The sequence below is a fragment of the Abramis brama genome (genome assembly GCF_963993115.1).
Source record: "Abramis brama genome assembly, chromosome: 10".
Lineage (NCBI taxonomy): Eukaryota > Metazoa > Chordata > Actinopteri > Cypriniformes > Leuciscidae > Abramis > Abramis brama.
The window spans coordinates 10,583,062-10,598,547 of record NC_139972.1 but is presented as its reverse complement, the minus strand read 5'-3'; the positions used below and the strand labels follow the sequence as shown (position 1 = coordinate 10,598,547).

The 15,486-nt window shown below is 36.5% G+C and overlaps 1 protein-coding gene across 1 annotated transcript; it reads left to right on the top strand.

Moving 5' to 3' along the window:
- The first annotated feature begins 2,709 nt into the window (after positions 1–2,709).
- Positions 2,710–12,105, top strand: LOC311090513 (NACHT, LRR and PYD domains-containing protein 3-like). Its single transcript, XM_084125807.1, has 13 exons — positions 2,710–2,829; positions 3,054–3,158; positions 3,343–3,444; positions 4,588–4,689; positions 4,879–4,980; positions 5,138–5,248; positions 5,710–5,796; positions 6,355–8,109; positions 8,184–8,348; positions 8,462–8,629; positions 9,303–9,476; positions 9,631–9,804; positions 9,922–12,105. The coding sequence occupies exons 1-13, from the start codon at positions 2,729–2,731 to the stop codon at positions 10,070–10,072; spliced, it is 3,297 nt and encodes a 1,098-aa protein (XP_083981933.1). The 5' UTR covers positions 2,710–2,728; the 3' UTR covers positions 10,073–12,105.
- The last annotated feature ends 3,381 nt before the right edge of the window (positions 12,106–15,486 follow it).

The window sequence follows — 15,486 nt, the reverse complement described above, 5'->3', positions numbered from 1 at the left end:
AAACAATATTTAATATCTCATGTCAGTTGTCTTCAATTTATTTTTTAAGTGAAGGATATGTACCTCTGATAACATTATAAGGTCGTCAAACCTATGAATCCCATCATTACAAAGATGAATTCAAGCTCATTTCCTGTTCTGCCGATTAAGATGCTTGTTTATTTGTGTATGGATTGTTTGGTGTTATAAAAGTTGGACTGATATTTTGCAGGAGTAAATGTGGACAAAGAACAGCAGCTCTCAGCCAGCACATGAAAGCATAGTTAACACACTAACAGTGGACACAGTTCATCAGCTCACACAAATATAGACAGTCATTTTGGCTGCACTCTTTATTTGTAATGAATGCACCTGCTGTTCCCCACGTTTATGGATTATGCAAATGTTTATCAAATTGGCTGTTTTAAAAAGTGAGGAAAATCAAACGTTCCTCCACCTGATCTCTCCTTGTCACGGCACATTCCAGCACGCCTGGCTGCTCGTTGGTTCTAACAGGATTACGGTTCTGCAGGGGAGAACCGCAGGGCGCTGCAGTGACCTGTGGAGAGATGAATACGAGTGTGATGGGCTTCAGGAGGATTTCTCAAAGTGTACAAATGTTTCCTCTTAATTTGGGTTTTAATAGAGGTTTATAAATTATACTTAAAGGACAAAACCTGAAGCTATAATTTAAGACCACATTTTATAGACTTCCGTTTCGCTATATGCCGATGAGCTTCTTGCAGCGCAGATCATAGTGCCCACATTCAGTTCTAGTGCGTGGATTATGATAAAAACAAATATCTTGCAGGTATTTTTTATGCTTGAACCAGCTATTATGGCACACCCTAACTGTGCAAAGGATGCCAGTCTGTCTGTAGTCCATATTAAAAGATAGCTAGCCAGTCAAAACTACGGATTCACATTACAACTAAGCGGAAGTGGCTTACCAGAAATCTAACACTATATAATAAAAAAATGGTGGCGCCCGCTCTTGCGGTGAAAAATAAGGTGGATAGTTAGGCAGGCATAACTTTGTTGGTGTAAACGGGGGTATCTTAGTATACAACATATTCAAAACACTTTTTTCCAGTTTTATTACAAAAACACATCGAGGTATATTGATTTTAAATTATTTGTTAATGATATGACTGTGTGTGTTTGTAGGCCTACGTTTCATACCTGAATAATCAGCTGGGGTTTGAAACTTTCTACGTAAAATCGACTGAAGAGTTTCGTAGGCCTACACGAAGGGAAGGGAGACTCGTTGAGACAGTATGACTTATGATTTTTTTTAAAGCAAAACACTGCTGTGCAATAACTACTATCACAACAACAAATGATGTAAAGCTATTGGACATTATAGCGTCATTACAAGGTAAACTTGCCTGCCACAAACGTCCTTCAAACACGAAACAGCACCACCAAAGCTCGCAGAATAAATTACGGCACAATATTTAGGCTACACAAGATTAACAAAAATCCATCAAAACAACACACTGTGAAGCAGTCTCTGAAAATTCACATGATAAGTATTCACAGAGGTCTACCCTCTATCTAGATCTTACTGAAGTGTGGCTGATTATCTTTTATGATAACATGATATAAAATCTGTCTAGACCTTCATGAGCAAATGCCTTTTTTTATCGGTTTTTTATTTTTATTTAAGTTTTGTTTGGAAAACAAAATGTTCAAACAAAATAGTTACATTTTTCAACATTCAAAAAAGCTCATGAACCCTTCTCTTTCAGGTTTAGAGGGGAGTAGGCTAAATCATAAAGATTATGTTCACAATAAATCAGTTTTAAGAGAAATTAAGAGAATGCTGCTAAAACATATATTTAAAAAAATAAATCAAATAGAATAATCAGAAGACGAACAAAAATAAACAAACTAGTTTAATACTGTGTAGTCTACACATAGCTATATGGCTGGTTTCACAGACAAGGCTTAAGCTAGTCCCAGCATGTTTGAGCTGTCTTCACTGAAAACATCTTGCACTGATATATCTTAAAATATGTCAGTGCCATTGTTTTGTCTCAACATTGCACTTCAGTAATGTTTTTTTCTAAGGCACGTTTAAAAAAAATCTACTTAAATGTCCTTATTAAAGCAAGGCCTTCTAAGCCCTGTCTGTAAAACCATGCCATGATGTTTTATAGCATGGTTATCAATCAAACTTAACTGTATTGTGGTGCAAATTCATCTGTCACTTGGAAATGTGGTTAATATTCATACTGTAGCCCAGTATCTGCTCCATCTGTAGGCTGATGAATCACAAACCTGTCAGTTTTTTAAATAGATTATTTAGCTCCGCCTTCACAGGTAAGCAGTGAGAAAAAGGAATGAGGAAACAGTGAGTGGAATCCAGAGCACAAACTGCACAGACTGAGAGAAGAATGTTTGAGAACCTAGGCAGGATAAATTCTTTTGAGTTATAAAGAATTAAATACATTTGATGCTGCAAAAATCTCAAGTTATTCCAGTTATATAATTTTTAGAATGTATGAGTCTTATAAAAAGCAAACTCTACGCTTCCACTGCAATCACGTTCTAATCATCATACAATTCGTATATTTATCTTCAGTCAGCCAAACAAAAATCCTTACCTAGCCTGAAAGTATGTAAAGTAACTAAACCAGGAAGGTGACATCTGACATCTCATGAACCAGTTAAACCAGCTTCTGAAGGCAGTTTTAGTCATGTCCTTTGTTTTTCTTCCTCATTCGCTCTTTTTCATTTGATTGTGATGGACACAGAATTCAGAATAAATCTGTTCAGCATTTGGGAAAACATAATGAATGCTGAAGAAGACACTAATTATCACAACACTTGTGATGGAGAGAAAAGGTGAGCAAAATATGTTTTAAGTTTAAAGTTTTATTTGTTCAAAATTGTACAGATCAAAGCAAATTCAGTTAAAACCATGCAGCTCAGTTTAGAGTTTAAATCATACTGCTTATAACCTAACATAGCTAAATACATTTTAAAAGCCACTGTCCCTCTTAATATAATTTGAGTGAAAGCGATGCTGACTTGCTTTGAACTATGATGGATTGTGTTGTATCTGACAGTGTTCAGCGGGAAAGACCACAGTCACCTGATCCCAGTGTTTTGTCCATGAAAAGCGACAAATCAATGAAAATGCCAATTCAGTTCAAAGATGGATTTGATCAAAGGTAAATACAGTGTATGTTTTATGTGACATAACTTACCTTACATATTATGTTGGTGCTGTAGTGAAGTAGATACAAACTAAAAATTGCAACTGATTTTCCTTAAGTTTTGATGCCATTGAGATGTGTGCTAGAAAATGATTATTATTTTAAACTATGGTGAGATGGATTATGATCTTTTTGTCAGTACTAAGGAAAGACCACATTCACCTGATCCGAGTGTTTTGTCCCTGAAAAGCGACAAATCAATGAAAATGCCAATTCAGTTCAAAGATGGATTTTATGAAAGGTAAAAACAGTATATGTTTTATGTGACATAACTTACATTACCTATTATTTTGGTGCTGTATTTTGCTTTTTGCAACTAAAAATTGTAACGGATTTTCCTTAAATTTTGATGTCATTGAGATGTTTGCTAGAAAATAATAATTATTTTAAAGGAACACTCCACCGTTTTTTGATATAGGGCTTATTCACTGTCTTTCCTACATTTAGATAGGTGGGCAAACACATTTTTGTCTCAGTGCATGCATTGTTTTAGTTTGGCAGCGCTGCCGATAGCTTAGCTTAGCATAATGAATGGAATCCTTTGTTGCCAGCTAGCATGTCATGAGTAAAAGTGATTAAAAAAAAAAATTCTTGTGGCCTGCGTATTCACAACGAGTACAAATAGCAATGCAGATTAAGACTAAGCGATTTCCTAGGCAGATACTGACTTGGGACTATATTGGGGGGAAGCACAGGCGAAGCACTGCTACTTGGGCGCAGAGATGATATCACAACACCTGAAATCCCCCAACTTCCGTCAACATACTGACATGAATAGTAGCCAGCTATTTTTCCTACAGTAGACATAGTGAATGGCGATGAACATGGCGGATTTTGTGAGAGACGAGGAGGGTGACTTCTCAGACAGTCAAGAGCCAGAACCATACCTCTATGAACCAGAGTTTTCAGAAGATGAGCTGCGTGCTTTGGAAATAGAATGACAGAGGAGGTTGCGATCGCTCAACAGCCTGAGGACGTGAGGATGAGAGTCAACACGAACTGGTGGTGAGTGTGATATCTCTGCGCCCAAGTAGCAGTGCTTCGCCTGTGCTTCACCCCAATATAGTCCCAAGTCAATATCTGCCTATGAAATCGCTATTTGTACTCGTTGTGAATACGCAGGCCACAAGAAGTAATTTTTTTTATTTTTTATTTTTTTTTTATCACTTTTACTCATGACATGCTAGCTGGCAACAAAGGATTCCATTATTATGCTAAGCTAAGCTAGCGGTGGCACTTCCAAACTAAAACAATGCATGCACTGAGACAAAAATGCGTTTGCCCACCTATCTAAATGTAGGAAAGACAGTGAATAAGCCCTATTTCAAAAAACGGTGGAGTGTTCCTTTAAACTATGGTGAGATGGATTATGTTTTTTTTTCAGTACTAAGGAAAGATCACATTCAACAAATCCCAGTGTTTTGTCCCTGAAAAGTGACAAATCAATGAAAATGCCAATTCAGTTCAAAGATGGATTTGATCAAAGGTACATACAGTGTATGTTTTATGTGACATAACTTACATTACCTATTATTTTGGTGCTATAATGAAGTAGATACAAACAAAAAAATAGCTTGCAACTGATTTTCCTTAAATTTTGATGCCACTGAGATGTGTGCTAGAAAATGATTATTATTTTAAACTATGGTGAGATGGATTATGATCTTTTTTTCAGTACTAAGGAAAGATCACATTCGACAAATCCCAGTGTTTTGTCCCTGAAAAGCGACAAATCAATGAAAATGCCAATTCAGTTCAAAGATGGATTTTATGAAAGGTAAATACAGTACATGTTTAATGTGACATAACTTACATTATACTATTAATTTGGTGCTGTAGTGAAGTATATACAAACTAAAAATTGCAACTGATTTTCCTTAAATTTTAATGTTATTGAGATGTTTGCTAGAAAATAATATTATGTTTTTTTTCAGTACTAAGGAAAGATCACATTCGACAAATCCCAGTATTTTGTCCCTGAAAAGTGACAAATCAATGAAAATGCCAATTCAGCTCAAAGATGCAGATTCTCTGTTTGATCAAAGGTAAATCTACTTACCTTTATGTTTGCACCGGGTATAGCTGTGATAATTGTATCCATCTAGCAATAAATAAAATTTTGTTAAAGTTTTTCCTCAACTCTTTACACACTAAAACTGATTCTATGGATCTCAAACTAATACTTATGTTCTCAAATCAAAGGAATATTTCAAAACTACAAATAATCTTTTTTTCCTCTGCTGAACCTCTTTTAATTAAGCACGTGTTTAACCACATTCTCTTTCAGGAAAAAAATAGCTCTGAATATAAACATAACAACATGAACTCAAATAACACATTCTCCACTAAGTAGCAAAACTGTTTTTGTGAAAATTAGGCAAACATTTGGTTTTGATAGAAGAAAAAGTGTTTTTGAGTCAAGCATTTGGTTTTGAAATAATTATTTTTTAATGATATGTATCTAAGTGATGGAGAGTAAACTGCAAGTTTATTTTGTCTTTTTCAGTTCCCTGGAGAAATCACATTTACCTGATTCCAGTGAAGTACAGATCCCAATTCAATCGAGAGATGAAACAAATTTACCACACCAAAGGTCTTGTTTCACAGCACATCAGTTCACCTGTCAGTGTTGATTTAAGCTAGAGAAGTGCACTTATTGTGCTTCATAGTTCAGAGACGGGGTTCTAATGACTCACCGTGTCAAACGCAGTGAATAAGGAGGAGTACAGATGATTTGCTGTTAACTCTCACCAGCTGCAGGGTTTCAGCAAGACAGCAGATCATCTCAGACTTCCTTATTGATCAGTGACAAGTTGCCTTCATGTTTATCTCAGTTCCTCTCAGCTGATCTGAAATAACACATAATAAACAACAGTGAAAACTGGAAAGCAGTTAATCCAAATACTTTGAATAGATTTGTGTAAGGAACAAACTACAATTTAGGTTAATTTTCATGTTGTTACAAACCCACTTAGACAAAATATAAAAGCCACAGCCTTCACTATTTGAAAAGCAATAAATAACTTTACATTGCTTGAATATTATAGTTTCAAGTTTACACTCAACTATGTACAGAACACATGCATTTTCTAACAATGAGAAAGTTTTTGTGGTTTTATTATTTGCTTATGAAAAGACTTGTTCTTTACAGACATAACCAGCAAACACATGATCCAGAGATCTACCAAAGATTCAAATCTTCCATCATAATGAAACATCAGTATGTTTTTGAGGGATTGGGAAAGCAGGAATACCCAACACTCCTGAATGAGATCTACACAGAGGTTTACATCATAGAGGGAGAAACTGGAGAGATCAGTAATAAACATGAGCTTACAATGATAGAAAAAACATTAAAGACTGCAGAAGGAGCGACAATACCGATCAAATGCAATGACATCTTTAGACCTTTACCTGGACAAGACAAACCCATCAGAACTGTGCTGACAAAGGGAGTCGCTGGCATTGGAAAAACAGTCTCTGTGCAGAAGTTCATCCTGGACTGGGCTGAAGAGAAAGAGAATCAGGACGTCCAGCTCATATTTCCACTTCCTTTCAGAGAGATCAATTTGATGAAGGACAAAAAGTTCAGTTTAGTTGGTCTTCTTCAAACCTTCTTTATGGGAGAGACAAGTTTACATATGATTCAAAACTCCTCTGTCGTTTTCATATTTGATGGTCTGGATGAGTGCCGTCTTCCCTTAAACTTTCACACCAATGAGATTCTACGGGATCAGACCAAAGAGACCTCAGTGGATGTGCTGCTGACGAACCTCATTGTGGGGAATCTGCTTCCCTCTGCTCTCATCTGGATCACCTCCAGACCAGCAGCAGCCGATCTCATCCCCTCTGACTGTGTCCATCGAGTGACAGAGGTACGAGGCTTCAATGATCCACAGAAGGAGGAATACTTCAGGAAGAGAATCAGTGATCAGAGTCTGGCCAATACAATCATCACACACCTGAAGTCATCAAGGAGCCTCTACATCATGTGCCACATCCCAGTGTTCTGCTGGATCTCAGCCACTGTTCTGGAGAAGATGTTGAGCGAAGCAGAGAGTGGAGAGATTCCCAAGACTCTCACTCAAATGTACACACACTTCCTGATGGCACAAATTAGCATCAAAAACACAAAGTATACTGAGAAGGAGGACAAAGATAAAGAGATGATCTTCAAACTGGGGAAACTGGCTTTTCAGCAGCTTGTGAAAGGCAATGTGATCTTCTATGAGGAAGACCTGAGAGAGTGTGGCATTGATGTGACAGAAGCATCAGTGTACTCAGGATTGTGCACTCAGATCTTCAGAGAGGAGTTTGGCTTGTATCAGGGGAAAGTCTTCTGCTTTGTTCATCTTAGCATTCAGGAACATCTAGCGGCTCTATATGTTCACCTCTCCTTCCACAACAGCAGCAAAAACATGCTTGAAGCCCATGAATCTGGAACGCCTGTGACAATGTTCAGCTTACACAAGTGTGCTGTCAAAAAAGCCTTGGAGAGCAGAAATGGACATCTCGATCTTTTCCTTCGCTTCCTCATGGGACTTTCACTGGAGTCAAATCACAGCCTTCTAGAAGGGCTTTTGTTGAAGAAGACAGACAGCTCCCTGGAAAGAGAACAAACCATTGAGTATCTCAAGCAAGAAACCAAAAAACAGTTTTGTCCAAATGATTGTCTTGTTCTGTTCCACTGTTTAAATGAATTTAACGATCATTCTTTGATTGAGGAATTACAAAGCTTCATGAACTGTGGAAAACAAAACATTCCCCCAGATCTCTGGCCAGCTCTGATGTATATTTTAACGACATCAGATGATAAAACTGAAGAGTTTACACTTCAAAAATATGGCAGATCAGATGACACCATAGAACGGCTGCATCCTGTGATCAAGTTATCCACAAAGGCCCGGTGAGCATTTTTATTTTTTATTTTTTTGAATGTATGTCTGTGCAGAATTATTCATAAACAAAGTATTTTGTCAGGTTGAATGACAGTAATATCACAGATAAAGGTTGTGCACTGCTGACTGCAGTTCTTACATCACAATCCAATGTGAGAGAGCTGGACCTGAGCAACAACAACCTGCAGGACTCAGGAGTAGAAATACTCTGTGTCGGAGTACAGAAATCACCCCATGGAACATCACTGTACGCTAAGATTAATTTAAGAGAAATATTGGAATATTATTACCTTACAAATAATACTGTGTTATACTGTATGTTGTGTTTACACAATGTAATATAATTGTTTCTCATATCAGAATAAAGGAAATGGAAAGAAAGAAGCACAAGATAGTTTTAGCACCAAGATGTGGTTCACATAGCCAGCATAAAAGCCTGCATAATCATGGGAATAAAAAAAATGAGTTTCATTCGACTCACAGCACTGCTGGACTACAGGACACAGAGTGCAGCCTGGAATCTCTGAAGTAAGTTCTCCATGGCCTGTTACATAATACTTAGACTGGTCTAACAAATAAGCCAACTAATTATGTTCTTTAAGACCGGACATAACTTTTTTAAGTCAGTTACACAGAAATGTAGATTGGTCTAATTTTAATCTGAAAAATAAGACTGTTTAATGCTTGGTTAACTGCTCGCTGTTCAGACTAGTTCTTAAGACACACCCTGCGTCTGAATATGCCTCCCCCCATTTTATACAGAATACATACAATCATACTATATAGAATAAATTTGTTATGCAATTTCTACCACAGCAACAGTCTTAACATATTGGCAAAGTTAATGCAACTGGCCCTGCTGTTCCCTCTCTAAACTCCGAGCAGGAGCTTCATGTGCATACACATCCAGTTTTGTGATGTGCAATAATCTCATTAAGCAGTGCTAGATGTCTTCAGAGTGTGTGGCACTGTTTCATGCACATGACAATAAATACAGCACAAGCTGTGATTTTTGATTTCTGAACAAATTATAATCTAATTGAACTATTTATTATTAGTTAATCATGCATTAATATTTTTACAGAACAGGGTGACATTTATATGGCACAAATATATTCATGTACAGCAAATGTAGGAACTGTAATTAAATTGTATATGTAATGTCTTGAGGTGTCAAACGTATTACCTCTTCTCATCATAGTCTGAAGAACTGTGGAGTAACAGATGCAGGCTGTATTTTCCTGAGCTCAGCTTTGAGTTTAAACCCTTCACATCTGAAAGTGCTGGACCTGAGCTGGAATAACATAGGAGACTCAGGAGTGAAACATCTCTGTGCTGCTCTGGAGAAAGTTCAGTGTGCATTGGAAACACTAAAGTGAGTTATAACACAATTTTATATAAAGAGTTAATAACAAGTGTCTTCCAAATGGTATTGTCTTTAATAATGTCAATATTAAATTATATTTAATTATATTAAACAATTATATTAAAAAAGGAAAATAATTGAATTAAACTTTTCTCACTATCAGGTTGGACAAATGTGGAATGACAGAGAAAAGTTGTGCTGTTATGGCTTCCGCTCTCAGCTCAAAGACCTCCAATCTGACAGATCTGGATCTGAGTATTAATGATCTACGAGACTCAGGTGTGAAGAAGCTCTGTGTAGGACTGGAGGATCCTCAATGTAAACTAGAGAAGCTGAGGTAAATGTCTGGAAACTTATTACTTGCATTACTTTGGAAAACATGTGAACTGATCTTTTAAACTAAAAAGTAATGAACCACTGACCTGTGCTTACAAATCCACTCTGCTTTCTTCAGGTTGTCCAACTGTAATGTTACACATGAAGGTGTGACAGCATTGACCGAAGCTCTAAAATCAAATCCATCCCACCTGAAAGAGATCGATCTACTTGAGAATGATCTGGAAGAGTCAGACTTGAATGTGATCTCCATGGACAAGTCATCATAAAAAAACACAAAAAACAACACTAACACAAATCTTAGCAAAGCTTTGATCGTTTTGATAAACTGTAGTCTGAATCATATTACACGTGTATATATGTATATACAATTTATACCAAGTATACCATTGACAAACTATTTGTTCAATTTTATGATCTATACACAAAAGAACATAATTTATGGTCATATAAGTACCTAACTAATAACTAATTTACCTGGTTTTATGTGCTACCGCTTGTAATTTTTGGGCCAGTGGGAGCCAGGGCTAACAACGTGCCGGTTGGGCCAATATCCTTGGACCTTAAAGGGTTAGATCATCCTAAAATGAAAATTCTGCTGTTAATTTCTCACCCTCATTTCGTTCCAAATCATAACACCTTCGTTCATCTTTGGAACACAAATTAAGATATTTGTGATGAAATTTGAGAGCCATAACCAATTTCAAGGCCCAGAAAGGTAGCAAAAACTTTATTATAATAATCCATTTGACTACAGTGGTTCAACCTTAATTTTATGAAGCGACGAGAATACTTTTTGTGCGTACCTATTTACATAAGGGCTTGCATTGTGCATCCTAATATTGCTGGTTGTCACTGTACTATCAAGTTTACAGTGAATGGATTTTTCAGACTATAAAGGTAAGAAAGAAACGACCGTGCTTAACGACGATAACCATGCATGGCATTTGTGTTTAACATTTTTTTTTTTTTTTTTACAAACTTCACCTTTAACTTATCTGTAAACAATATAAACTTGTGTGCATTTATGCATGCCTGAAAAAACAGCTGTAATGCTTTTAAACGACTTTATGAGCTTTGAAACTTTCTGAGGTTAAATCTATACCTCAAATATATGTAGCCCAGCTAGGGTTATTTATTATCTCATAAATGCATAATTTCTAATATGTAAATGTTTCTGACCTTCAAGGGTTAAACTGTCATAAACGTTGTGTGGTTATATATTTGTACCGCATTTCACTTGAACTAATGTAATACAGATTACGGTAAAGTTTATGTGAGGTGTACTCTCTCAACATGTGGGTTTGATCAGCATGTATGTTTTTATTTGTGATTGGACATTGGTTTACTTGCTCCCGCCCATGTGCGGGTATTGATAATTCTGATTGGTAGAGGGAAGAAAAGAGAGAGAGATGGAGGCAGATCGGAAAGTGATGTCGCACTTTATTTTTCTGGTGATTCTGAGAGAAAATATACCCAAATAACTGCTGACTAAGTCGTCAAAGAGTATATTTAGCATACAGAAAGTGTTAAAGAACGTTTCTGTAATTCGTTTCATTTGTTATACTTTGACTAAAAGTTTAAACAGACTTATGTTACTGCCGCTGTGCGCACTGTAATCTTTTTTTCTTTTACGTCGAGTAAAGTCTACTCGCGGGATCTGAGTTTATTAATCGTTCGGAGGAAGACGACTACAGTATGAGGAACCAGATAGCGTTCTCAATCCCCTCGTGGTTTAGAATTCCTCTGGCATCGCGGGATTCATAATCATTCAGCGGACAGCTGGTGAGACTGCAGACGCATACGGAGTGTCTAAAACGTGATCGGTGGACAGCGTGCGTGTCGAAACGGGAAGACACAGGTACACTTGTTTGTTTATTTAGCTCTTTGGAGCGAAGAGGCCATTTGTTGGTTTTCACGGCCACACCGTTCTCAAGCAACGACACAGGCCTGCAACAGGTTGGGGTTATTGAAACTAAGAGTGTGTGTGGGCCCACATTACGTATTTGTTGTCTAATTTGCTCATTGATTTACACTGAGGGTACTCTGCATTTTGATTTTGAGAGTGTATTATAGATTCAAAGGGGATTATATTACTGATTTCTTGCAGATACAAAATTGAATATTGATATTTGAGTATTATATTGGAATTTTCTGATCTAAGAAGATCAAAAGGTGATTTTGTGTGAAAGAAAATACACAACAGACATTTAAGAATTTCATTTAATTATTTTATTTTTTTATTTACAATATTTTATTATTTCATCTGTCTTTGTTAAATAAAATCACTTGTTTAATTGACAAGAACTTACCTTTTTGTGATTTTATATAACAGTTTCTCAGAAAGATAATCACTTAACATCTTCATTTAAGTAGAGTGATCAGGGGGGAAACAGGAAGGAAGTAAATTAGTTAAGTCGAGAGACACATTATTAGAACCCGGTGCTCCGCCCATCAAAGAAGAGGGTAGGGGGCGCTACATATAGATGTATTGTAAAGCCATCTTATCCAGGTAAATTTCAGTGAAGAGTTTTGCATGCCACAAACTGTGCCACCGATGGTCGCAGGATAAATTACGTCAGAATACTTCGAGTAAAAAAAGTTAAATATATTTAAAAAATTATCAAGACAACACACTGTGACTACAGTTTTCTCTAAAGATCCACTTGACAAGTATTGGAGGTATGCCCTTTATCTAGATTTTAGGACACTTATTGACGTGTGGCTTATTATCTTTGATTATATGATATAAAATCTGTCTAGACTTTCATAGAGTGTGATGGGCTTCAGGAAGATTTCTCAAAGTGCACAAATGTTTCCTCTTAATTTGGGTTTTAATAGAGGTTTATTAATTATACTTAAAGGACAAAACCTGAGGCTATAATTTAAGACCACATTTTATAGCTGTATAAATAATTGCTTAGAATCCTAATAAAATATTATAAATGCCTGTAATGAGCCATGCGACTGCTGTGTAAAATTCAAATGAGTATCATAAAATAACCAGAAAATTGATTAACCAAAATTACTGTCTGTAATCCAAAAACTAGACTGCACATGAGGGAAAATACAACAGACAGATACACACTGTAAACATAAACTAAAAAAGTGTTTTACACCAAGGACACAAAGATAATGATAAAGATATAGCTCTAAAAATCATTCTCAATATTAAAGATTAGCAGAGTCCACACTACAATTATAACATTAACAACAATATGTGGAAAACAATATGTGGAACTTGGAATCACTTTCAAAACGATTTAATCGAGATGATGAACGATGAAAACATTGAAAGCCAATCAGAATCCATCCTGCTGTAATGAGCTCGAGACATAAGCAGCAGACAAGCACGCGCTTAGAATAAACACAACCATATCATCCGCTGTTGTGGACGCTAAAGTTATCGTTATAGTTAGGCAGGCATATTGCTGTTGGTGTAAAATGGGCTTTAAAAGCTTGAAATGTCTTTAACAATCATGATTATCAACAAACACTTTATAGGCCTATACATCTTAGTAGGCCCTATACAACATATTCAAAACACTTTTTCCCAGTTTTATCACAAAATCACATTGAGGTTACGTATATTGATCTTAACTTATTTGTTAATGATATGACTGTGTGTGTTTGTAGGCCTAAGTTTCATACCTGAATAATCAGCTGGGGTTTGAAACTTTCTGAGGTAAAATCGACTGAAGAGTTTCGTACACGAAAACAGCTCAAGGGAGACAGTATGACTTTTAAGCAAAACACTGCTGTGCAATAACTACTATCACGACAACAAATGATGTAAAGCTATCAGATATTATAGTGCCATTACAAGGTAAAATTATGCGCCACAAACGTCCTTCAAATGTGAAAGCGCCACCAAAGCTCGCAGAATAAATTACGGCACAATATTTAGGCTACACAAGATCCATCAAAAATCCATCAAAACAACACTGTGACTAAGCAGTCTCGGAAAATTCACATGATAAGTATTCACAGAGGTCTTCCCTCTATCTAGATCTTACTGAAGTGTGGCTGATTATCTTTTATAACATGATATAAAATCTGTCTAGACCTTCATGAGCAAATGCCTTTTTTTTATCGTTTTTTTATTTCATTTTTATTTCTACAAGTTTTGTTTGGAAAACACAATGTTCAGACAAAATAGTAAACATTTTCAACATTCAAAAAAGCTCATGAACCCTTCTCTTTCAGGTTTAGAGGGGACTAGGCTAAATCATAAAGATTATGTTCACAATAAATTAGTTTTAAGAGAAATTAAGAGAATGCTGCTAAAACATCTATTTAAAAAATAAATCAAATAGAATAAGCAGAAGACGAACAAAAATAATCAAACTAGTTTAATACTGTGTAGTCTACACATAGCTATATGGCTGGTTTCACAGACAAGGCTTAAGCTAGTCCCAGCATGTTTGAGCTGTCTTCACTGAAAACAACTTGCACTGATATATCTTAAAATATGTCAGTGCCATTGTTTTGTCTCAAGATGCACATCAATAATGTTTTTTTCTGAGGCACGTTTTAAAAAATCTACTTAAATGTCCTTATTGAAACAAGGCCTAATCCTGGCTTAATCTAAACCCTGTCTGTAAAACCATGCCATAATGTTTTATAGCATGGTTATCAATCAAACTTAACTGTATTGTGGTGCAAATTCATCTGTCACTTGGAAATGTGGTTAATATTCATACTGTAGCCCAGTATCTGCTCCATCTGTAGGCTGATGAATCACTAACCTGTCAGTTTTTTTAATAGATTATTTAGCTCCGCCTTCACAGGTAAGCAGTAAGAAAAAGGAAAACACAATCATTCTGTTGTTTCATCTCGTCCCCTCTGAGTGTGTCCATCGAGTGACAGAGGTACGAGGCTTCAATGAGCCACAGAAGGAGGAATACTTCAGGAAGAGAATCAGTGATCAGATTCTAGCCAATACAATCATCACACACCTGAAGTCATCAAGGAGCCTCTACATCATGTGCCACATCCCAGTGTTCTGCTGAATCTCAGCCACTGTTCTGGAGAAGATGTTGAGCGAACCAAAGAGTGGAGAGATTCCCAAGAATCTCACTCAAATGTACACACTTCCTGATGGCACAAATTAGCATCAAAAACACAAAGTATACTGAGGAGGAGGACAAAGATAAAGAGATGATCTTCAAACTAGGGAAACTGGCATACGAACAACTAGAAAGAGGCAATGTGATCTTCTATGAGGAAGACCTGAGAGAGTGTGGCATTGATGTGACAGAAGCATCAGTGTACTCAGGATTGTGCACTCAGATCTTCAGAGAGGAGTTTGGCTTGTATCAGGGGAAAGTCTTCTGTTTTGTTCATCTTAGCATTCAGGAACATCTAGCGGCTCTATATGTTCACCTCTCCTTCCACAACAGCAGCAAAAACATGCTTGAAGCCCATGAATCTGGAACGCCTGTGACAATGTTCAGCTTACACAAGTGTGCTGTCAAAAAAGCCTTGGAGAGCAGAAATGGACATCTCAATCTTTTCCTTCGCTTCCTCATGGGACTTTCACTGGAGTCAAATCACAGCCTTCTAGAAGGGCTTTTGTTGAAGAAGACAGACAGCTTCATGGAAAGAGACCAAACCATTGAGTATCTCAAGCAAGAAACCAAAAAACTGTTTTGTCCAAATGATTAAATTTATATTCATTTTA

What these genes read in the sequence shown, in the direction of transcription:
- LOC311090513 (XM_084125807.1), top strand. Translation starts at nt 2,729, where the DNA reads ATGGACACAGAATTCAGAATAAATCTGTTCAGCATTTGGGAAAACATA. An exon ending in ACTTGTGATGGAGAGAAAAG is followed by an intron (nt 2,830 to 3,053) that starts GTGAGCAAAATA and finishes TGTATCTGACAG; the next exon opens with TGTTCAGCGGGAAAGACCAC. An exon ending in AAAGATGGATTTTATGAAAG is followed by an intron (nt 3,445 to 4,587) that starts GTAAAAACAGTA and finishes TTTTTTTTTCAG; the next exon opens with TACTAAGGAAAGATCACATT.